This window comes from Talpa europaea (assembly GCF_964194135.1).
Source record: "Talpa europaea genome assembly, chromosome: 3".
Lineage (NCBI taxonomy): Eukaryota > Metazoa > Chordata > Mammalia > Eulipotyphla > Talpidae > Talpa > Talpa europaea.
The window spans coordinates 28,477,536-28,495,523 of record NC_140069.1 but is presented as its reverse complement, the minus strand read 5'-3'; the positions used below and the strand labels follow the sequence as shown (position 1 = coordinate 28,495,523).

At 34.9% G+C, this 17,988-nt stretch overlaps 1 protein-coding gene across 4 annotated transcripts in view; it reads left to right on the top strand.

Annotated features, from left to right (window-relative positions):
• The window catches only part of VPS13B (vacuolar protein sorting 13 homolog B), a gene marked incomplete at both ends in the record, with an annotated part of 598,760 nt that overhangs the window by 343,285 nt on the left and 237,487 nt on the right, over nt 1-17,988 (top strand). For 3 of the 4 annotated variants that reach the window (XM_084230016.1, XM_084230017.1, XM_084230014.1), the window contains one exon: nt 15,981-16,184. In XM_084230016.1, the coding sequence (XP_084086142.1) occupies nt 15,981-16,184 (204 nt within the window). Of the gene's footprint in view, nt 1-15,971; nt 16,185-17,988 lie in introns of all 4 variants that reach the window. The other variant, XM_084230015.1, reaches the window with a different exon arrangement.

Here is a 17,988-nt window from a genome sequence, read left to right as displayed (position 1 = left end):
CTTCCATAAAAAGTAGCAGTTTTAGAAACACTATGTTATTCACAGAAAGAAAAGTGATTTAAAATTCATCACCAGCTAAGTTGGGAGTCGTTTTTGGAGATTCTCTTTAACAGCTGTTTGACCTCATTATTTCTCAGTTCATAAATTTTTTTTGAATGCTTTTGCCTCAGCACACATGCTAAGGTGTGAAAGAATGCCCTTTTTCCCCACCACTTTCATGTTTCAGTTTTATTGGTAAAATATTTCTTAACTCTTCCCCCACTTTGACCCTGTCCTTTTCAGAACTAAATTTTTTAATTTAAAATTTTTAAATGAATTTATAAATTCATTGGTAAACTAAAATTTCATCTTATCTGAAGGAGCTTTTTGGGGGGGTATGTCTTTTTTGTTTTTATATTTATTTTCTAAACCAAATCTAAAAATTGTATACTTATTTCTTGAATTTTTACTGTGGTCTTGAGTCCCTATTATGAATAACTGTATTTTTATATTTTATATGTTTGTCTTTGTTATTGATCAACATTTTCTTTTACATTACAGGTTTTTTTCTTAAAATGCCTTGGTATAAATGCACAAACATAAAAAATTAAATATTTTTGGTCATCTATTTATAAAAACTGCCAAATATACATTGGTATTTGTATTTATGTTGCCTTAATTCTCCCTTTGCCTTTTGTGTTTTGATTATAGACACAAAATGCCTAGGGGTAATGTGCTTAGAAACTATGTTGTATATTAATATTGGTTATTCGATAATGATTATAAAAGAATATTCTCTGGTATTAATGAAGTTAATATAAAAATTTTTATTAAAATAAGCAATGTGACAAATATTTTGTCAAACAGTTTGTATTTAGTGACTAAAAATACTATGTGACTAAAACTTAGGGCATGATACTAATTGACTCGATTTATTATGCCCATGTTTTTATATTTCTTGCTGTACTTACAGTGAGGCGTAAAACAGAAAATTCCTTATACTGTAGAGAATGAGATGGAGTAAAGGTTTCTTTATGTTATTTTCCAAAAGGTAAGGGAAATAAATGCTCCATATTAGAAATATCATTATTGTATTTTATTTCCTGACTAAAATAAGCAATGATTTATTTTCAGCTTCATGCTATCCTGAATGCATCAATAAAGTCCATGTATTTTGGAATCCATTTCTGTAATAATATAAAATACTTTAAACTCTATTATATATTGCAAAGTAGATTTAATGGAGATCTTTTTATAACATCTCATTGTGAGCTTAAGTTTTTACAGTGAAAAGTTTGTATAGGGCACAGTGACAGAGAAATGGGACAAGTATAATCAGATTATAGAAACTTTGAATACCTGATTAAGGAATTTGTGCTTCATTGCCTGGGAATATGTGGAGGCCTTGAATATTTTTGAGCAAGTTTGCAGTATTGTTGAAGAATTAAACACAGTGCCAAATAAATGATAGATATTTAAGGAGTACAGATCTGGTACCATATGGCCTGAATTTAGGATCAGCCTTTCCATTAACTAGTGAAGTGATCATGGCCAACCTAATACACATACTTATCTAAAATTTCCTTATCTGTAATGCAGATAGCCTCATAAGATTGTTATAATGATTATGTAAATTATATAATCATAATTTCATAATTATGAATTCTGTAAATTGATACAATTTAGAACTTGCCTGGTACTCACTAAGTAGTCAGAAATATTTATTGAATGCTTACTCTGCCTATACTATAGTGATTAAATTGGGGTAAGGATTACATCTCTAGTCCTTGCTTATACAAAGTTAAATAAGTAGGGCCTTCCCGGTTGCACGGTTGAGCGCTGGGTTGCGAAGCTGCCTGCAGCCTCTTCAGCACCAGTTCGATCTCCCGCCGCCAGGCGAGGGTCCCCCATGGTGCGCAGACTTCTCCTGTGTACTTTGTCAGTCTGCCTGTTCTGCTCCCCGCTCTGGCTCTGGTGAATTTTCTCACCCTCCCACGCTTTTGACTGTACCCAGTGCTTGTATAAATAAATAAATCTTTAAAAAAAAAATAAGTGAAGTATCACTAACAAAATAAATTGTCATTTTTATGTACTATAAAAAAAAAAATCCCACTCATGGGCCTCCCCGGTGGCGCAGCGGTTGAGCGCTGGGTTGGGAAGCTGCCCGCAGCCTCTGCGGCGCCAGTTCGATCCCAGGCTGCTCCCCGGCCACCAGAGGAGGGTCCCGCATGGTGCGCAGACCTGTCCTGCAGCGCCTGCTGCTCCCCTCAGCACTGTACTTCAGTCGTTCTGCCTGCTCTGCTCCCCACTCTGGCTCTGGTGAATTCTCTCACCCTCCCGCGCTTCTGACTGTACCCAGTGCTTGTATAAATAAACAAAACAAACAAACAAATAAATAAATAAATCTTAAAAAAAAAAAATCCCACTCACCTGAGAGCTTTATGTTGGTTTAAAATTCCCAGAAATTTTTCATTTTGTAGTTTTAAGCCCAATTTAATACTAGCTAGCATTTGCATAATACTTTATAGCTTGTGGTATATTTTAGCTCCTTCAATTTTTACTACAACACTAGGTACTACTTAATAAGTACTATTATTCACATATTACAGCAGTGAAAATTAAGTGAATTGCCCAGAATCACACACTAGCTTCAACTCTTAACTGCTATACTGTAATTCTTCCTGCCTTCTTACTGAAACAGATTTATGAAAATATAGAAAATAAGAAAAAGCAGCCTATACCCACAACTTACCTCTGTTCTGCCACTTGTTTTTTTTTTTAAATTGGGTTAACATTATGTAAGTTTCAGGTACACAGCTTTATATTTGGACATCTGTATATATCACATCTCCACCAAAAGTCAAGTATCCATCTACTGCCAGACAGTTGAATGCCTTTATCTCTTTTGCCCATGCCAGCCCTCTTCCCCTCTGGCAACCTCTGCCAACCAATCTGTTGTCAGAATCTAAGAGTTCATTTTTGGTTTATTTGTTCATTTTCTTAGTTTCTTTATCTTGCACATAAGAATTAAGTCATAAGAATTTGTCTTCCTCTGACATATTTCTTAGCATAATCCCTCAACATTCATCCATGTTGTTACAAATAGCAGAATTTCATCCTTTTTTATAGCTAAATAGTATTCCATTGTGTTTATATACCATATTTTCTTTACCAATTCTTCTGTCAATAGGCATTTAGGTTATTTCCATAGCATAGGCATTTAGGTTATTTCCATATATTTCCATATATAATAGCTAATTCCTTAGCTATAATAATAATACAGTGAACATAGGGGTGCATATATCTTTTCAAATTGACTTTCTTTACCTTGTGCATGTAAGACTCATCACTTGGTTATTCATAATTTTATTGATAGAATTTTTACTGCTTTTTAATAAATAACCTATTACATGCATGTGCCAGGTTGTCTTTTCTTCTATTGATGGACATTTAAGTTTTTCTCTATCAAATTTGTGTTAATATGATTTTTTTTTTCAAAATTCTTTTTGTGCACACATAGTTTCTCTAGAGCAGTGTTTTGCAAGGTTGTATATCTGCACTGTCAAATACAGTACCCACTAGTCAGATGTAGCTATTAAAGCACATAAAATATGACTACTGTTGTCTAAGGAACCACATTTTGTAAGTTGTATTTTAATTCACTTAATTTTCAATCAACCTGTGCAACTGTGGCTATTGTATTGGACACCATGATTCTGTAATATAATACTTAGGAGTAGAATTGCTGATTCATAGGTTATGAATACCGTCAATATTGCTGGCTACCATAGAATTGTTCTCCAAAGTGATTTTCAGTAATAACATGAGAGTTTCCATTGCCCAATGTTAGAGCAAGTGCTTGGTATTAGTACTGTTTTATATTAGGCGCTACAAATAACATTGTCTCAGGACTGGATATGAGTGGGAAAACCTTAAGTAAAAATGTTTGCTCTTTACAAATGGAGAGAATACTTTGATGCTGTGATGTCCTAATATGATTAGATGTATACATATATGCCCTGTAATACCTGGTGATATGATTACTGTGTCACCATTGGGAAATGCATTTAAAAATTTAAATCAAATATTAGACTACCTGTTTCTAAAGATTCTTGATTGTTGCATTTCCTTTCCAAACTCTCCTTCACCCCATCCTTCTCTGCTTTCCGATTTGTTATCATGGTATTGTAACAAAAAAAGGAAATGGATCTGGTTTGGCTTACTTTATTCTTAGTTAACTCATGTATATAACTCCTTATATATACCACTTTCTATTTTAGGTATTCTAAGTCCTTCTGATGAATGAATAATCAGTTTTATTGAAGAGTACCTCATAATTAAAGTTGTTGAGAACTTGAAATAGCGTTTCCATTTTTCTGTGTTCTAGTATGTCTCTCAGTAATTTCTCTGAGATTGCACATGTGTTCTTGGTTACATCAGAAAGTTCTCAATGCAGTGCATATTAGTGCATTTCTTTAAAATGTATTTTCTTAAAAAGATTTATTTATTTATATAAGCACTGGGGTACAGGCCAGAGGTGTGGGAGGATGAGAGAATCCACCAGAGACAGAGCAGGGAGCAGAACAGGCAGAAGGACCAAAATACATTGCTGAGGGGAGCAGTGGGTGAGACAGGAGAGATCTGCCGCACCATGTGGGACTCTCCCTGACTGGCCAGGATTCAGACCAGCACTGTGGAGGCTGCGGACATCTTCATAGTGCTGCTCTCAACCCGCTGCGCCACTGGGGAGGCCCTAAAATGTATTTTTAATAAGATGAGATTTGTTAGAAAAATTTGGTGTACTTTGTCTTATTTATTTATTTATGCATGCATGCATGCATGCATGCATGCATGCATGCATGCATGCAAGAGCTGGGGAACAGGCCTGAGGTGTGGGGGGTGAGAGGATTCACCAGAGACAGAGTGGGGAACAGAACAGGCAAGCAGACTGAAATACACAGCTGAGGGGAGCATGGGGAGAGTCAGGAGAGGTCTGCTGCACCATGTGGGTTGCTCCCTGGCCAGGGATGGAACTCATGTTATGTCTTAACCCCTCCGCCTCCAGGGAGGCCCCCCTCTGTCTTCTTAAATCATCTTGCAAAGGTACTTGATGGCTAACATTTGGTACTTGAAGCCTGTAATGCTGATTTAAAAATTAAAACCGAAAACAACTTCAAATTTCTTATTTTCCTGAGGATAGATTAAACATCTAGTTTCTTATTTACTTCACCAATGAGGTATTTTAAGAAATTTCATTTAGGAAGTGGTAAATAACTTATATTCTCCTGTGAAAATACAAGTGCCTATAATTTGGTAATCAAAAAGAAAATTGGTAAATACCGCTTCCATGTCATTATTTATATTATGTAAATTTTTACACACAAATTACTTATTATTTGTTTAACTGAAAACAATGAGTTTGTTCTTATCCCTGCATGAAATAATATGCTAATGTAGGATTGCTTATTTCTTTAACAATTTGTATTAAAATTAATTTCAGTGTCTAGAAGTAAGAAATTCTTGGAAAATAATGATTAGATATCTCTATTTTTGCACCTTTACTCTTATAAACCTTTTTTTGAGTTTGTGAAAATAGATGATGAATATTTTTGTGTTAATTTACCTCTTGTACTAGAATTGTAGAGAAATAATAACATTCTTCGTGATGTCAAAGAATTATTTAAAGCGCCCGTTTGTTTAGATTAATGGCTATATCCTCAGAGTCTTTCTATTTTGTAATATAGAATAAGTGAGAACAATTATTTGGACTCAGTCTGAAAGCAGGACAGTTGGCTTCTTTCTTATCCATTGAACAATAATGGTAACAATATGTCATTTATGGGTGCTAAATATCTTAAAGTAATGCATTTACTCCCATAGAAAATATATGTATCTGTTATCTTCTTCCAAAGGGTACTGATATCACTGAGGTTAACTGACTTCTGTAAGTATACAGAGTGTGTAAGTTGTAGGAATAGAATTTGAATATAATTGTGACAATAAAATTCATGTTCTTAATAATACTAATATACTGTATCTACATTGCCCTTGGAATCCTAATGGTGCCAAATGTCATGCAGATGTATGCCATTCATCTTTGAAATTCACTAGGTCAGAAGATATAGGTGATCTTAGGAAATCCATCTTCTTCATTAGAGATACAGTTGATAAGTACATATAAAGAAAGACATTTGTGAGTCCTGATGTCATTTGTGCTATTGATTGCATATAAAGCATAAAGTAGAACTGAAGTTGGAACCCTGGAGGTCATTATTATTGACGCCATAAACAGAAAAAAAAAAAGAAACTTGTAAAGGAGATTAAGAGAAAACAGCCAAGGGAGTGTAGAGCTACACAGCCCATGGAGGAAAATTTCAAGACTTAAGATTGTGATATTATCTTCTAGTGTGTTTTGATCATTGTTAGAATTGTTTTGCATTAACTCTTTTAACTCTCCTTAATGACTTCGTTTTTCAGTTGAATTATATGAAACTATGAAACTTTTGTGGAAAGGCACCCAGTAGTAGGTGGCAGAGCTGGAATTGTGGATCCAGGCAGGTTAAGTGTAACATCTTACTCTCTACCAGCATTCGATCCTGCCATTTTGAATTGTTAAATGCCCAGAAAGGTCAGGTGTGTTATTGACTGAAATTCATCCAGTGGATCTAATTAGGAAATCAGCCAATTATCCAGAAAAATTTCAGAGCAGTGTGGTTGACATCTGATTGATCTTGGTTAGTGAAGAACATAAATTGAGAGCATTAAATAGAAATACTGAGAGGAAAGTAAACTTCTGAATAAAAGGGAATGTTAGGGAAATGGAGAATAACTTGAACATGTTTTTAGTCTAAATGGTAATTATGCAGAAAAGAAAAAGTGATTAAATTGAGTCACGTCTTCAAGGAAAGTGAATGTAATAAATAAAAATACTTGTTATTACTTCAACTTTTATATATTAGAGCCTACCATGTGCCAAACCATATGACTAAGTATAGGAGAGTGAGAAAACAGTCACTGACCCAACCTTCAAGGTTGAGGTGAATTAGCAAAGATCTTGACCTTGAAGATGAGAAGGGATGCTTCCTCTAAACAGCTTAATGAAAAAGGCAGGATAAATATTAAGTTCTTTCTCTTATAAATGAAATGGCCTAAATTTGCTAATTATTTTTTCCCCTTAGTTCATAGAGTTAAGATAATGTTACAAGTTAAAGAGAACCTGATGCTCTAAGTATCAGAACATGGGTTTTAGAATCAGTAGGAATACTAGTCTAGATGAGATTGTGAGGGGGAGGGAGGAGAAAGAAAATGAATGAATATAATGAGAGAGAGAATGCCCTTTTGGCCTGCTAAATCAGAATCTCTGTAGGTGGGAACGTAACATTTTTAGCAAGCTTCCTGTGTGATGCTTCTGCATTCTGAAGATGAGCCCCTTTAAGCCATTGGTCGTGAAAATTATCATTTGATCTCAGCCTAATGGTCAACTGTTTGTAATATGCTGCCCTATTTACTCTCAAAATTATTGTCACCTATGAAAACTTGAAGACAAAAATGTAGACATTTAATTTAATTAATTTTACTACTTCTTACCTTCCTATTTTCTGGCTTGTTTAACATTTTGTAGATCTCAATTGAACTGTAAGTAATGAATTTTCCTTCTTTACAGTGCACTCCTAAGATATGCCTATTCAGCAGTGAGCAGTAAATGGTTCAACATGAGCTGTTCCTTATGTAAACATACAAAAGGCCTGACCCAGACTAAATCAATTTAAAAAGGAAAACATTAAAGCTATGTTTCCTGTTATATACTTAAAGTCTTCTTTGGTTCCTTATGATTATATTATTGACCAACTATTGCAGACTTTAGTTTATCCTCCTACACCACCTGCTGAACGGTTCAAATGTTATGGGAGATGAGTTTCGGAAGGGCAAAGCAATTACAATTATAACTCCTACATTTTAGCCAATAAAGCAGTTTTTTTTGTGTAAAGGGTAAGGAAGTTATGGGCATCTTGATTCACCCCCTTTCCTGATTTGAATTGCTAAAAGGTTTTAAAGATTGCAATAAGGAGGGAGCTCACAGTTCATAAAGCTTTTAGAAGTTTCTGAATTAGGCAGGAGAATTTGACTTCTTTTTATTATGTCAGACATTTATAGAAAAAATGTATCAGGAAATGAAACCATATGCAACTTTTCTTACTGATACTGATTTTTAAAGGTAGATATTAATATTATCCATTCTGCTCATCACTGAAAAGGTTCTTTCCTATTCTTAGTCCCTAGTGAATTACTAAAGTTGTTGGCTCTAATGATCTTTCAGTTGTTTTTTTGTGCCATGAAAAATAATAGTGCACTAAATCAAACCTCTATTAAATAAAACATACTTTCAGTTTTGGCATTGCAATCAGTTGTTTTTTGCTCTTACCAGGTCAAAATAGGTTCCTAAAAGTTGTAGAATGATTTCCATCCAGCCTTTGGAAAAAATGTAAAACTTATTTTCAAATATTATGCCTGTTACCATTTATATATTTATACCTTTAAAAAAGTAGTGTGCCATAAATAGTATGCTGAAATTTGCTTTTCAGAAGGCTTCTTGCTTTAATAGTGTTTAATAAAATAAATGGTATTTGAAAACATTTTGAATATGTTTTCCTAATTTGTGTTAAAAAAAGCAAAAATGCTTTGAAATAGCCTCTGTTGTAATTACTAGAATTAGTTTTGAGACACAGAAAACAAAATGGTCAATCTCATGCTTTAAAGAATAAAAATTAGCAAACATTTCAAGTTGGGGAAATCAGGTTTATTTTGGAAAATGAAATAAATCAATGCACTGTTATATTTTCTCTCAAAAGAATTTAAAGTAAGTCATTGGGATTGTGTAATGAAAAGGAAAAAAATAGATTTTATTATCTAAGTCTGAAAAAGTTATCCTGTACTTTTATCAGAGAAGAATCTAACCAAAGTTTAAGATTGGTAAATACTAGCTAATTCTTTAATATATATTTAGTCTTTATGTTAACCTAAACCAAATTGCCTACCTTAATTATTTATAATAGTAATTTAAATTTAAATTTTACACTTGGGAAACTGATATTTCCTAAGTTTCATATTTTGGGAGGCTAAAAAAATTGATTAGAAGGGCCTCCCTGGCAGCGCAGCGGGTTGAGCACCAAGCTGTGAAGCTGTCTGCAGCCTTTGCAGTGCAGGTTCGATTCCCGGCCAGCCAGGGTGATTCCCACATGGTGTAGCACACCTCTCCTGTCTCGCCTGCTGCTCCCCTCAGCAGTGTATTTCAGTCAGTCAGCCTGTTCTGCTCCCCGCTCTGTCTCTGGTGAATCCTCTCACCCTCCCACGCCTCTGGCCTGTACACCAGTGCTTGTATAAATAAATAAATCTTTAAAAAAAATGATTAGAAGAAAGTTTTTTTTTAACAGAGGCAAGACTTTTTTAATTACTAGAATTAGTTTTAAGACACAGAAAACAAAATGGTCAACATCTTGCTTTAAAGAATAAAAAATAGCAATAAATGTTTCTATCACAGTAAGGGGCTTGTTTCATAGTAACCATCAAGCAATAAAAGTTTTTAGAGCAATGAAATAGATCAAATTAGTTGTAGATATAATTTGTTGAGTTTGATTAATTAAATTAAATATAAATGTTCTATTTTCTCAGACTTGTTTTTTCAGATTTCGATTATGTAATCAGGTACATGTTATGAACCTCTTACTTTCACAGTGTGAGCCTACAGTGCACTAAATCATTGGAATGTGTAGAGGCTAGCTCAACTACCTAATAGCTGATTATTGTATTTTAATCAAGTTTTATTGGTTTATCATTCATTTATAATACTATATAATTTGGGGAGTACAGCTGCACATGTTTCATTCACCCACCACCAGAGTTCTAATGCCATTACACTATTAAAGTGATCCACTCTTTCCACCAAGTCTTCCTTTCCCCCTCTGGTAACTATTGTTTTTCACAGAATTGAAGTTTTATTATACTATATAATTTTAGCTACATTTCAGCTTCTTTCACTATTAAGTCTTCAGAATTCCTTCATGTTTTTTCTTGGCTTGATAGAAACTCTTTTCAGTTTTGGACTGAATAATTTTCCATTGAGTGGATGTACAACAGTTTATACATTCACCTACTGAAGGACATCTTGGTTGCTTCCAATTTTTGGCAATTATAAATAAGCTGCTTTAAACATCTGTGTGCAAAATTTTTCATAGACAGTTTTTAACACCTTTTGGGAAATAGCAAGAAGTTGATTGCTGGGTCATATAGTAACAGTATGTTTAGATTTCTTTGAAACCTTCTAACTGTCTTCCAGCCTGGCTGCATCATTTTATATTCCATCAGCCATACTTGAGAGTTCCTACTGTACCACATGTAATGTCAATATTTTTCATTTTGGCCATTCTAATGGGTGTGTGGAGGTACATCTTTGTTTTAGTTTTTGTTTTCCTAATGATATCTCGTATGTTTATTTGTTATTTATATATTTCTTTTACCTGCTCATAACTTGAAGGTACTTTTTAAAAAGTTATATTTTATATCTGCTTATTCAGTTTGTAAAGTATTTGAGGGTCTGTTCTGCCCTTTGTTTTGCTGTGTATAACTCTTGGTGTTTTATTATCTTGTGTGAATTATGAATTTTGTGTATTAATCTCCATGCCTTGGCTGTGATGAGTAATAGAGCTATTAACGTGATAGTACAGATAAATTGTCATTTCCTTTGGATGTATACCCAGAGGTGGCAGTGTTGAATCATGTGGTAGTTCTTTTTTTTTTTAAATAATAAATTTTTTTTTTATATTCCCCATACAATTGCAGCCCCCCATTCTGACCCCAATCCCTCCTCCTCCCGCCCCTGCCCCCCTAAAAGTGTCTCTGGTTCATAGTTTTTTGTTGATTTTGATTTTCACTTTCTTATAGTTATTCATTTTCCTGGTCCCTTATTTAAGTTTTCTAGATTCCTGCTATGAGTGAGACCATCTGGTATTTTTCTTTTTCTTTTTGGTTAATTTCGCTGAGCATGATCCCTTCCAGCGCCATCCATGTTGCTACAAATTGCATGTGTTTATCTTTTTTGAATGCTGAGTAATATTCCATGGTATATATGTACCACGTCTTCTTGATCCAGTCATCTATTTTTGGGCATTTGGGTTGTTTCCAAAGCTTAGCTATTATAAACAGTGCTGCTATAAACATAGGGGTGCAGGTGTTCTTTGGAATTGATGTTTCTGTGTCCTTTGGGTAAATCCCTAGGAGTGGAATTGCTGGATCATATGGAAGCTCTATGTTTAGTAGGTCCAGAAATCTCCACACAGCTCTCCACAGTGGTTGGACCAGTTTGCACTCCCACCAACAGTGCAGAAGAGTTACTTTTTCTCCACACCCTCGCCAAAATTTGTTGTTGCTAGTTTTTTTAATATGTGCCATTCTCACTGGTGTAAGATGGTATCTCATGGTAGTTTTGATTTGCATTTCCCTGATGACAAGTGATGTTGAACATTTTTTCATATGCCTGTTGGCCATTTGCATTTCCTCTTCAGAGAAGTTTCTTTTTAGCTCTTCTGCCCATTTTTTGACTGGATTATTTTCTTTGTTGTTGTTGAGTCTCATCAGCTCTTTGCAGTTCTTTGTTTTTTTAAGGAGCTTCCATTTTTCCTTAGTGGTTATACCAGTTTATATTCCCAGCAAGTGTGCACAGAGGTTACCCTTTCTTTACATCATCACCACTGTTTATTATATCTTCTTTCTTTTGCTAATAGACATCCTACCAGGTGTGCGGTGACAACTCATTGAGGTTTTGATTTGCATTCTGCTGATGATTAGCAATGTTGAGCTCCTTTTACTGTACCCGTTGGCCATTTGTCTTCTTTGGAAAATGCCATTTAGGTGCTTTACCTTTTTTTAAATTGGGTAATTTTATATTTTACTATTGAGTTGTATGAATTGCGTGGATATTTTGGATATTAACCACTCATCTGATACATGGTTCACAAATATTTTCTGCCATTCCTTAAGTTGCCTTTTCATTTTGTTTATAGTATTCTTTGCCGAGCAGAAGCTTTTAGTTTGATGTAGTCTGGCTTGTTCATTTTTGCCTTTGTTACCTTCACTTTTTTGATACGAAATCCAAAAAGTCATTGCCAATGTTAAGGAACTTAGCATCTGTGTTTTCTTCTAGGAGTTTTACAGTTTCCAGGTCTTGCACTATAGTTCAGCATCAAGCAGGAAATTGATATCTGTACAATCTATAGCCATGTCTAAATTTTAGCAGTTCTTTTACATATACTCATTTGTGTATATGTGTGTATAGTTCTGTGCAATTTTATCACCATTACTATCAAGATAAAAACGATGGTAGTATCACAAGACTCTTTAGATGGATTGATCTTAAATTACCATTGCATTTCTTGTAGCCCCCTGTGGCCACCACATTACATTCAAGGTCTCTGCTTAAGTAGATTCATCGCATTTGTTGGGTCTTGAGGGATATCTTCGTTAATGCAGTTATCAGAGCAGAAAATCAGTGTCTGTGGGATTTAGCAGAAGCCCTAAGAGCAAAAGTAGACTTTGGCAGATGTTTATTAATTAAGGGTCTTCCTACTTTAATTTTTTGAGGGGTACTTTATAGCTCCTGTTTTGTAGTACCAACTTTGGCATGTGTTTAAAAAGATTTTTAAAATTTTTTTCAATCATTTTAATTGTTTCAGTTAGAAGGGTAATTCAGGTTTCTAATATGCCATATTGTGGAAACAGGTAAGCCTAGAAATAGTAAAAAATGCATTTGTGTTATACATAATTTGAGAAGTGGTCTTTATATAACTTGGTTACTTTTCATCTTTGCTATTCATTCACAATCATAGGAGATAATTTATGTCAGGATGAGTCATAAGATTTATGATGGCTTTATGAAGAGTATAATTTTCAGTTACATATTTTATTTATCTTTATTTTAACTGTCTTGATTTTAAAATATCTTTAGCATAGAAAATTAAATAATTTCTCCAAGCTTGTGATCATTGGAAAGTCAGAGACCAAACAAACCTGGTATGAATCTTGCTTATCCTATTTCTACAATGTAGTATTTAAATGCTTTGACAATTAACTTTTAAGTTAGCTCTGTCCTCCCAAATATTATAAATTCCTCTGAACTTTCAAAACAGATTATAATGACAAATACATAATTTCAAAAACACATTAAAAAAAAGAGAACATATAAAATCTCTAACCCTGATTCTCAGAAAGTGTGAAATTTTGAAGTCATCATGGTTAGACATACCTAATGATTACTTGACACATAAACCATTTTTGCAAAAGGAAGAAGAATCTGTAGTGATTCATGTTTTCTACAGATAGATGATAGAAGTAAAGGAGTAAAGTAGTTCAATTGATTATTTTAATTTTTTTGCATTTGAAAAGGGCAGTTTTAGTAGGAAAAAGAGGCATCTGCATAGAGACAAATGGACAGTTCTTTAAGGGCAAGAAGCTGCATTTTGCTAGAGCAAGGCATATTTTTACATCATATTCTTTTGGGAATTCATTCCTTTGTGGAATTTTTATTTATTGTGAAATCTATCTCTTATAAAGTCTGCTTGAGTCAATCTGTAAGGGTGATCCTCTTTGTAATGACCCACAGTTCTGCATGTCATCGCCTGTGGCTTCCATGTTTGCCTGCAGATCTTCCATGACTACTAAATCTTTTCTATCCTCATCTCTGATTTCTGGCCCTGTGGAACTTCCTCAGTCTATTCTAAGCTTCCATCAAACAGATTTTTTTTTGTACTATTTTAAAATTTATTATATTTATGCTTCAAAGAACTGGGGTATAGGCCAGATGTGTGAAGGAGGGCGGTGGAAGGATTCACCAGAGGCAGAGTGGGGAGCAGACAGTCAGAACCACTGAAATACACTGCTGAGGGAGCAGCAGGCAAGACAGGAGAGGTCTGCTGTGCCATATGTGGATTAGCTCCCTGGCTGGGGATCAAACTCATGCCTCAGTGGCTGACAATAGGCTGAGACTTACCTGTGTACCACCAGGAAGTCCCTGAAGTTTATTATTTTTTTCAAAGATTTATTTATTTATTTATACAAGCACTGGGTACAGTCAGAAGCGCGGGAGGGTGAGAGAATTCACCAGAGCCAGAGCGGGGAGCAGAGCAGACAGAAGGACCAAAGTACACTGCTGAGGGGAGCAGCGGGCGGCAGGAGAGTTCTGCGCATCATGTGGGACCCTCCTCCGGTGGCCGGGGAGCAGCCGGGGATCGAACTGGCGCCACAGAGGCTGTGGGCAGCTTCGCAACCCAGCGCTCAACCGTTGTGCCACTGGGGAGGCCCTAGTTTATTATTTTTTTAATTTTTTATTGACCTTGTTAGTGTTTTGACTATACAGGATTAACCTCTTCTGGTGTAGTAAACATAGCACTCCCACCACCCAATTTATGAGCCCTAATTTTTATCAATTCTTGGGTTCATGTAAAAATTTAGGCTGCCTTTTCTTACATACCACTCCTAGAATGTAATCTTTCTAAGTTAGAAAAGGGAAAAATAATACCAGGTTTAGTTATTAGTTATTGCCTTAGTAATCAAGAGTATTGATCTTCTGTTTCTCTGGCTTCTTGACCAATGTCTGTTTCTCTGTTCCCTTATTGTAACTCTCTCTGATCTCTCCCTACCTAATCTATGTGCTCATTTAATTCCAACCCTGTCCCATCTTCCTGCTTCACCTGAATTCATTACTCTCCATTCTCACTTTGCAGGCTTGATGCATGCTCCCTCCATTCCTGAGTGATTAAAGGGCACCTGCTATCTTGAGTCTCAGTCATCCACCTTCCATCACCATTTCACAAGCCTTTGGACATGTTTGTTCTGACACCCACTGATTCACATAGCTAACAATGATATAGCCTTATCATTTAATGTTTACTCTCTAATTTCTACACTAAGACCCAGTAGTTCCCCACCCCTACACACACACACACACACACACACACACACTTCATTTGTCTTCAGTTGATGTAATAAATTATATTTTTCCTAGTATCAGCAGTTGTAGGTATTGTTATTGTATGTACTGTATAGCTTTTTGTCCTTTATATAATTTCACTTTTTTCCAGAGGGGCCAAGTATTTTTCTTTTTATAATTCATTTCAAAGTATTTGTGAAACAACAAAAGTAAAAAGCTCACAAACTTAGATAAATTTAGATTTTTCTGGCTTTTAACCATTGAACCCAGTTTTTCCTATACTGGCATACTGTGTTGTTATTTTCAATCTAAAACATTTAAGAAAAATTTAACTTTTTACTTTTTCTGATTTAGTTTTAAGCTAGTGATAACTTTGTTCATTTGTTTAGTATTGGGTCCAGTGAGAGCAAAGTTGGACCTCTGTATTCACCAGTATTTTTCACTGTGTTTTTTCACGTAGTAGAATGTAGCCTTCTCAGTGATTTAATCTTTTTCACAATTGAGTTATACAAAGAACCAAAGACAAGGGCTAGGGGAGTGAAATAGATTACAAAGCTCTATCATATTTCCTTACAAGACATCAAAGGTAGGTGATAAGCATTAGAAAGAAGACTTGACATTGATCAGGTCACCTTGATTAGTTACAATTTTGTAACATACGAATTTCATGACTTTGGCTAAGTTTCAAATTCTCCGAATTACTTTCCCTTTTGTGAAAATTGAGATCATAATACATTTTCACAGTATCTCAAGGATTGGAATCATGTGCGTGAAGTACTTAAATAAACAATAAAGTGCTGGAAATGTGAGATATCAATATAGGGTAGAGTACTGTCAGTGATAAATTTTTAATATGTTTTCAAGTCATAATATATGTTACCTTTCTAGTTCCTGCCTCATACATTTGATTAATCCATTGTATAAATGAGTAATCCAAAGAAAAAATGATAATGATACTCTTAGTGAACAAAATAAGTATAGAATATTTATTTTGCCTGTTTACTTTTTTTCACTCCCTTTACAGGAGAGCCTTGAATTTAGGAATTCTTCGAGACCCTGGATCAGAAATTGAAGATAGACAATACCAGATAGACCTGCAGTCTATCAATATTGGTACTGCACAATGGGATCAACTAAAACCAGAGAAAGAAAGTGGCACAGGAGGGGTTCTAACAGAAAGTGAAAGAAATTCTCAAAATCCAGCACTTGAATGGAATATGGCCAGCAGGTAAGAAATGATTGAAAAACCTTTCTACATATCCTAGATTTCATTGCCAGAAGAATAGGTGGTGATACAATATTTATAATTCCATGCTTAAATGTTTTAAGTATTGTTTCTGCATTTCACTGCAAATATAAAATACTGTGTCATTGTAGCTGATGATTTGGCTTAGAAACCTGCTATTCCTACCACTGTTATATCATGATTATCACAAATTTAAGATGGCATCAGCACTTATTTTAAAGTTAACTACCTGAAAGATCCCACTTCAGCTTAATGATACAATCACATTTTGGTTTGAAATCTATTATATAAAGTCAGATTTTTTTTTAAGCCTCCTTCGGCTTATAATGAGAAAAAAGCAGTGAAGGACCTGGGCTTCTTTTTTTTTAGTCCATTTTGACTAAAAGCAGTTATTTTCACACAAAATATTTTTGAAAAAGTACTAAATGTGAGCTACAAGATTTATTGAGAGTTATTTCCATCTTGGCTGGGTAGTCATGGTTCTTATAAAGGAGGTTGAATTGTTTGTAGAATGATGATAGTAGGCCTTAAGATACCTCATATTTGTAAAATTGGAGGTTGTTTTGATTTTAAGAAAGTGTCAATTTCTTCTTTTTTGTTGCTAATAACACACCATGGGGGATTGTTTGGATTTCTTTAAAACATTGTGTCAGATTGAGACCTACCTGCCCCTCTGTGTTTGCTTCACATTTGGGCGTGGGACCTGGGTATCACTTGCTGCTCACTTTGGCCTGTTTTCCTTTTCCTGTTATTTTTTTCTCCACACAAGTACAAACTGGCACCAGAGCATGAAAAGCAGTGTTTCTAATCAACAGACATTAATAGACGATGGATCATAGAAATAAAGATCAGAATGATGTGATTCTTTCCCTTTATGTCACACTAGAGGATAATAGTATCAAGATAGTGTTAGAGGAAATATCTTGCTTTGCACTCATGAAGGAAACCTAACATTTAACTAGAGGTCACTATACCAACAGAGGCCCATAGCTCCAGGTGGGACTATAACACTCTTTGGACACCAAAAACCAGTACAGTTCTTATCACAATACTTGTATTTGTCCCTATCACTAGCTCTGTTTAATTTCCTTGGGTAATATATCTTCAGATTTTATTATCACAGAAATAATTGCCACATATTTGTTTAAATATTTTGATACACATATATTTAAGTTACACTCACTACTGTGTAGGCTTTATTTTTTTCCACACAGGATTTTTAAAAATTGTTGTTGCTCGGGGCCTCCCCGGTGGCACAGCAGGTTGAGCTCCGCTCTGTGAAGCTGTCCGCAGCCTCTGCAGCACGGGTTCGACTCCTGGCCGGCCAGAGACATTCTCACATGGCATGGCAGACCTCTCCTATCTTGCCTGCTGCTCGCCTCAGCAGTGTCTTCGGTCTGTCTGCCTGTTCTGCTCCCTGCCCTGTCTCTGGTGAATTCTCTCACCCTCCCACGCCTCTGGCCTGTACCCCAGTTCTTGTATAAATAAATAAATTTTAAAAAATTGTTGTTACTAATTCAAAGGGATATATGCACTTCTTGTGTTCATGACAGCACTTTTTACAATAAAAAATTAGATTTTTTAAAATTCATCAGTCATATACTTCACAAGATTTGGAATGTTGAATATATGGAAATATGGTTTTGTATTGATATTGAAATTCCTGAAGTATATATTATTGACCTTAATTTTGAGACATTGAGATATTCCATCTGTCTTTTGATCTCTTTTATCTTTATTTTTTGAAGTGAAGTATTGCCCAGATGTTCACTGAAGCCTTGACTAT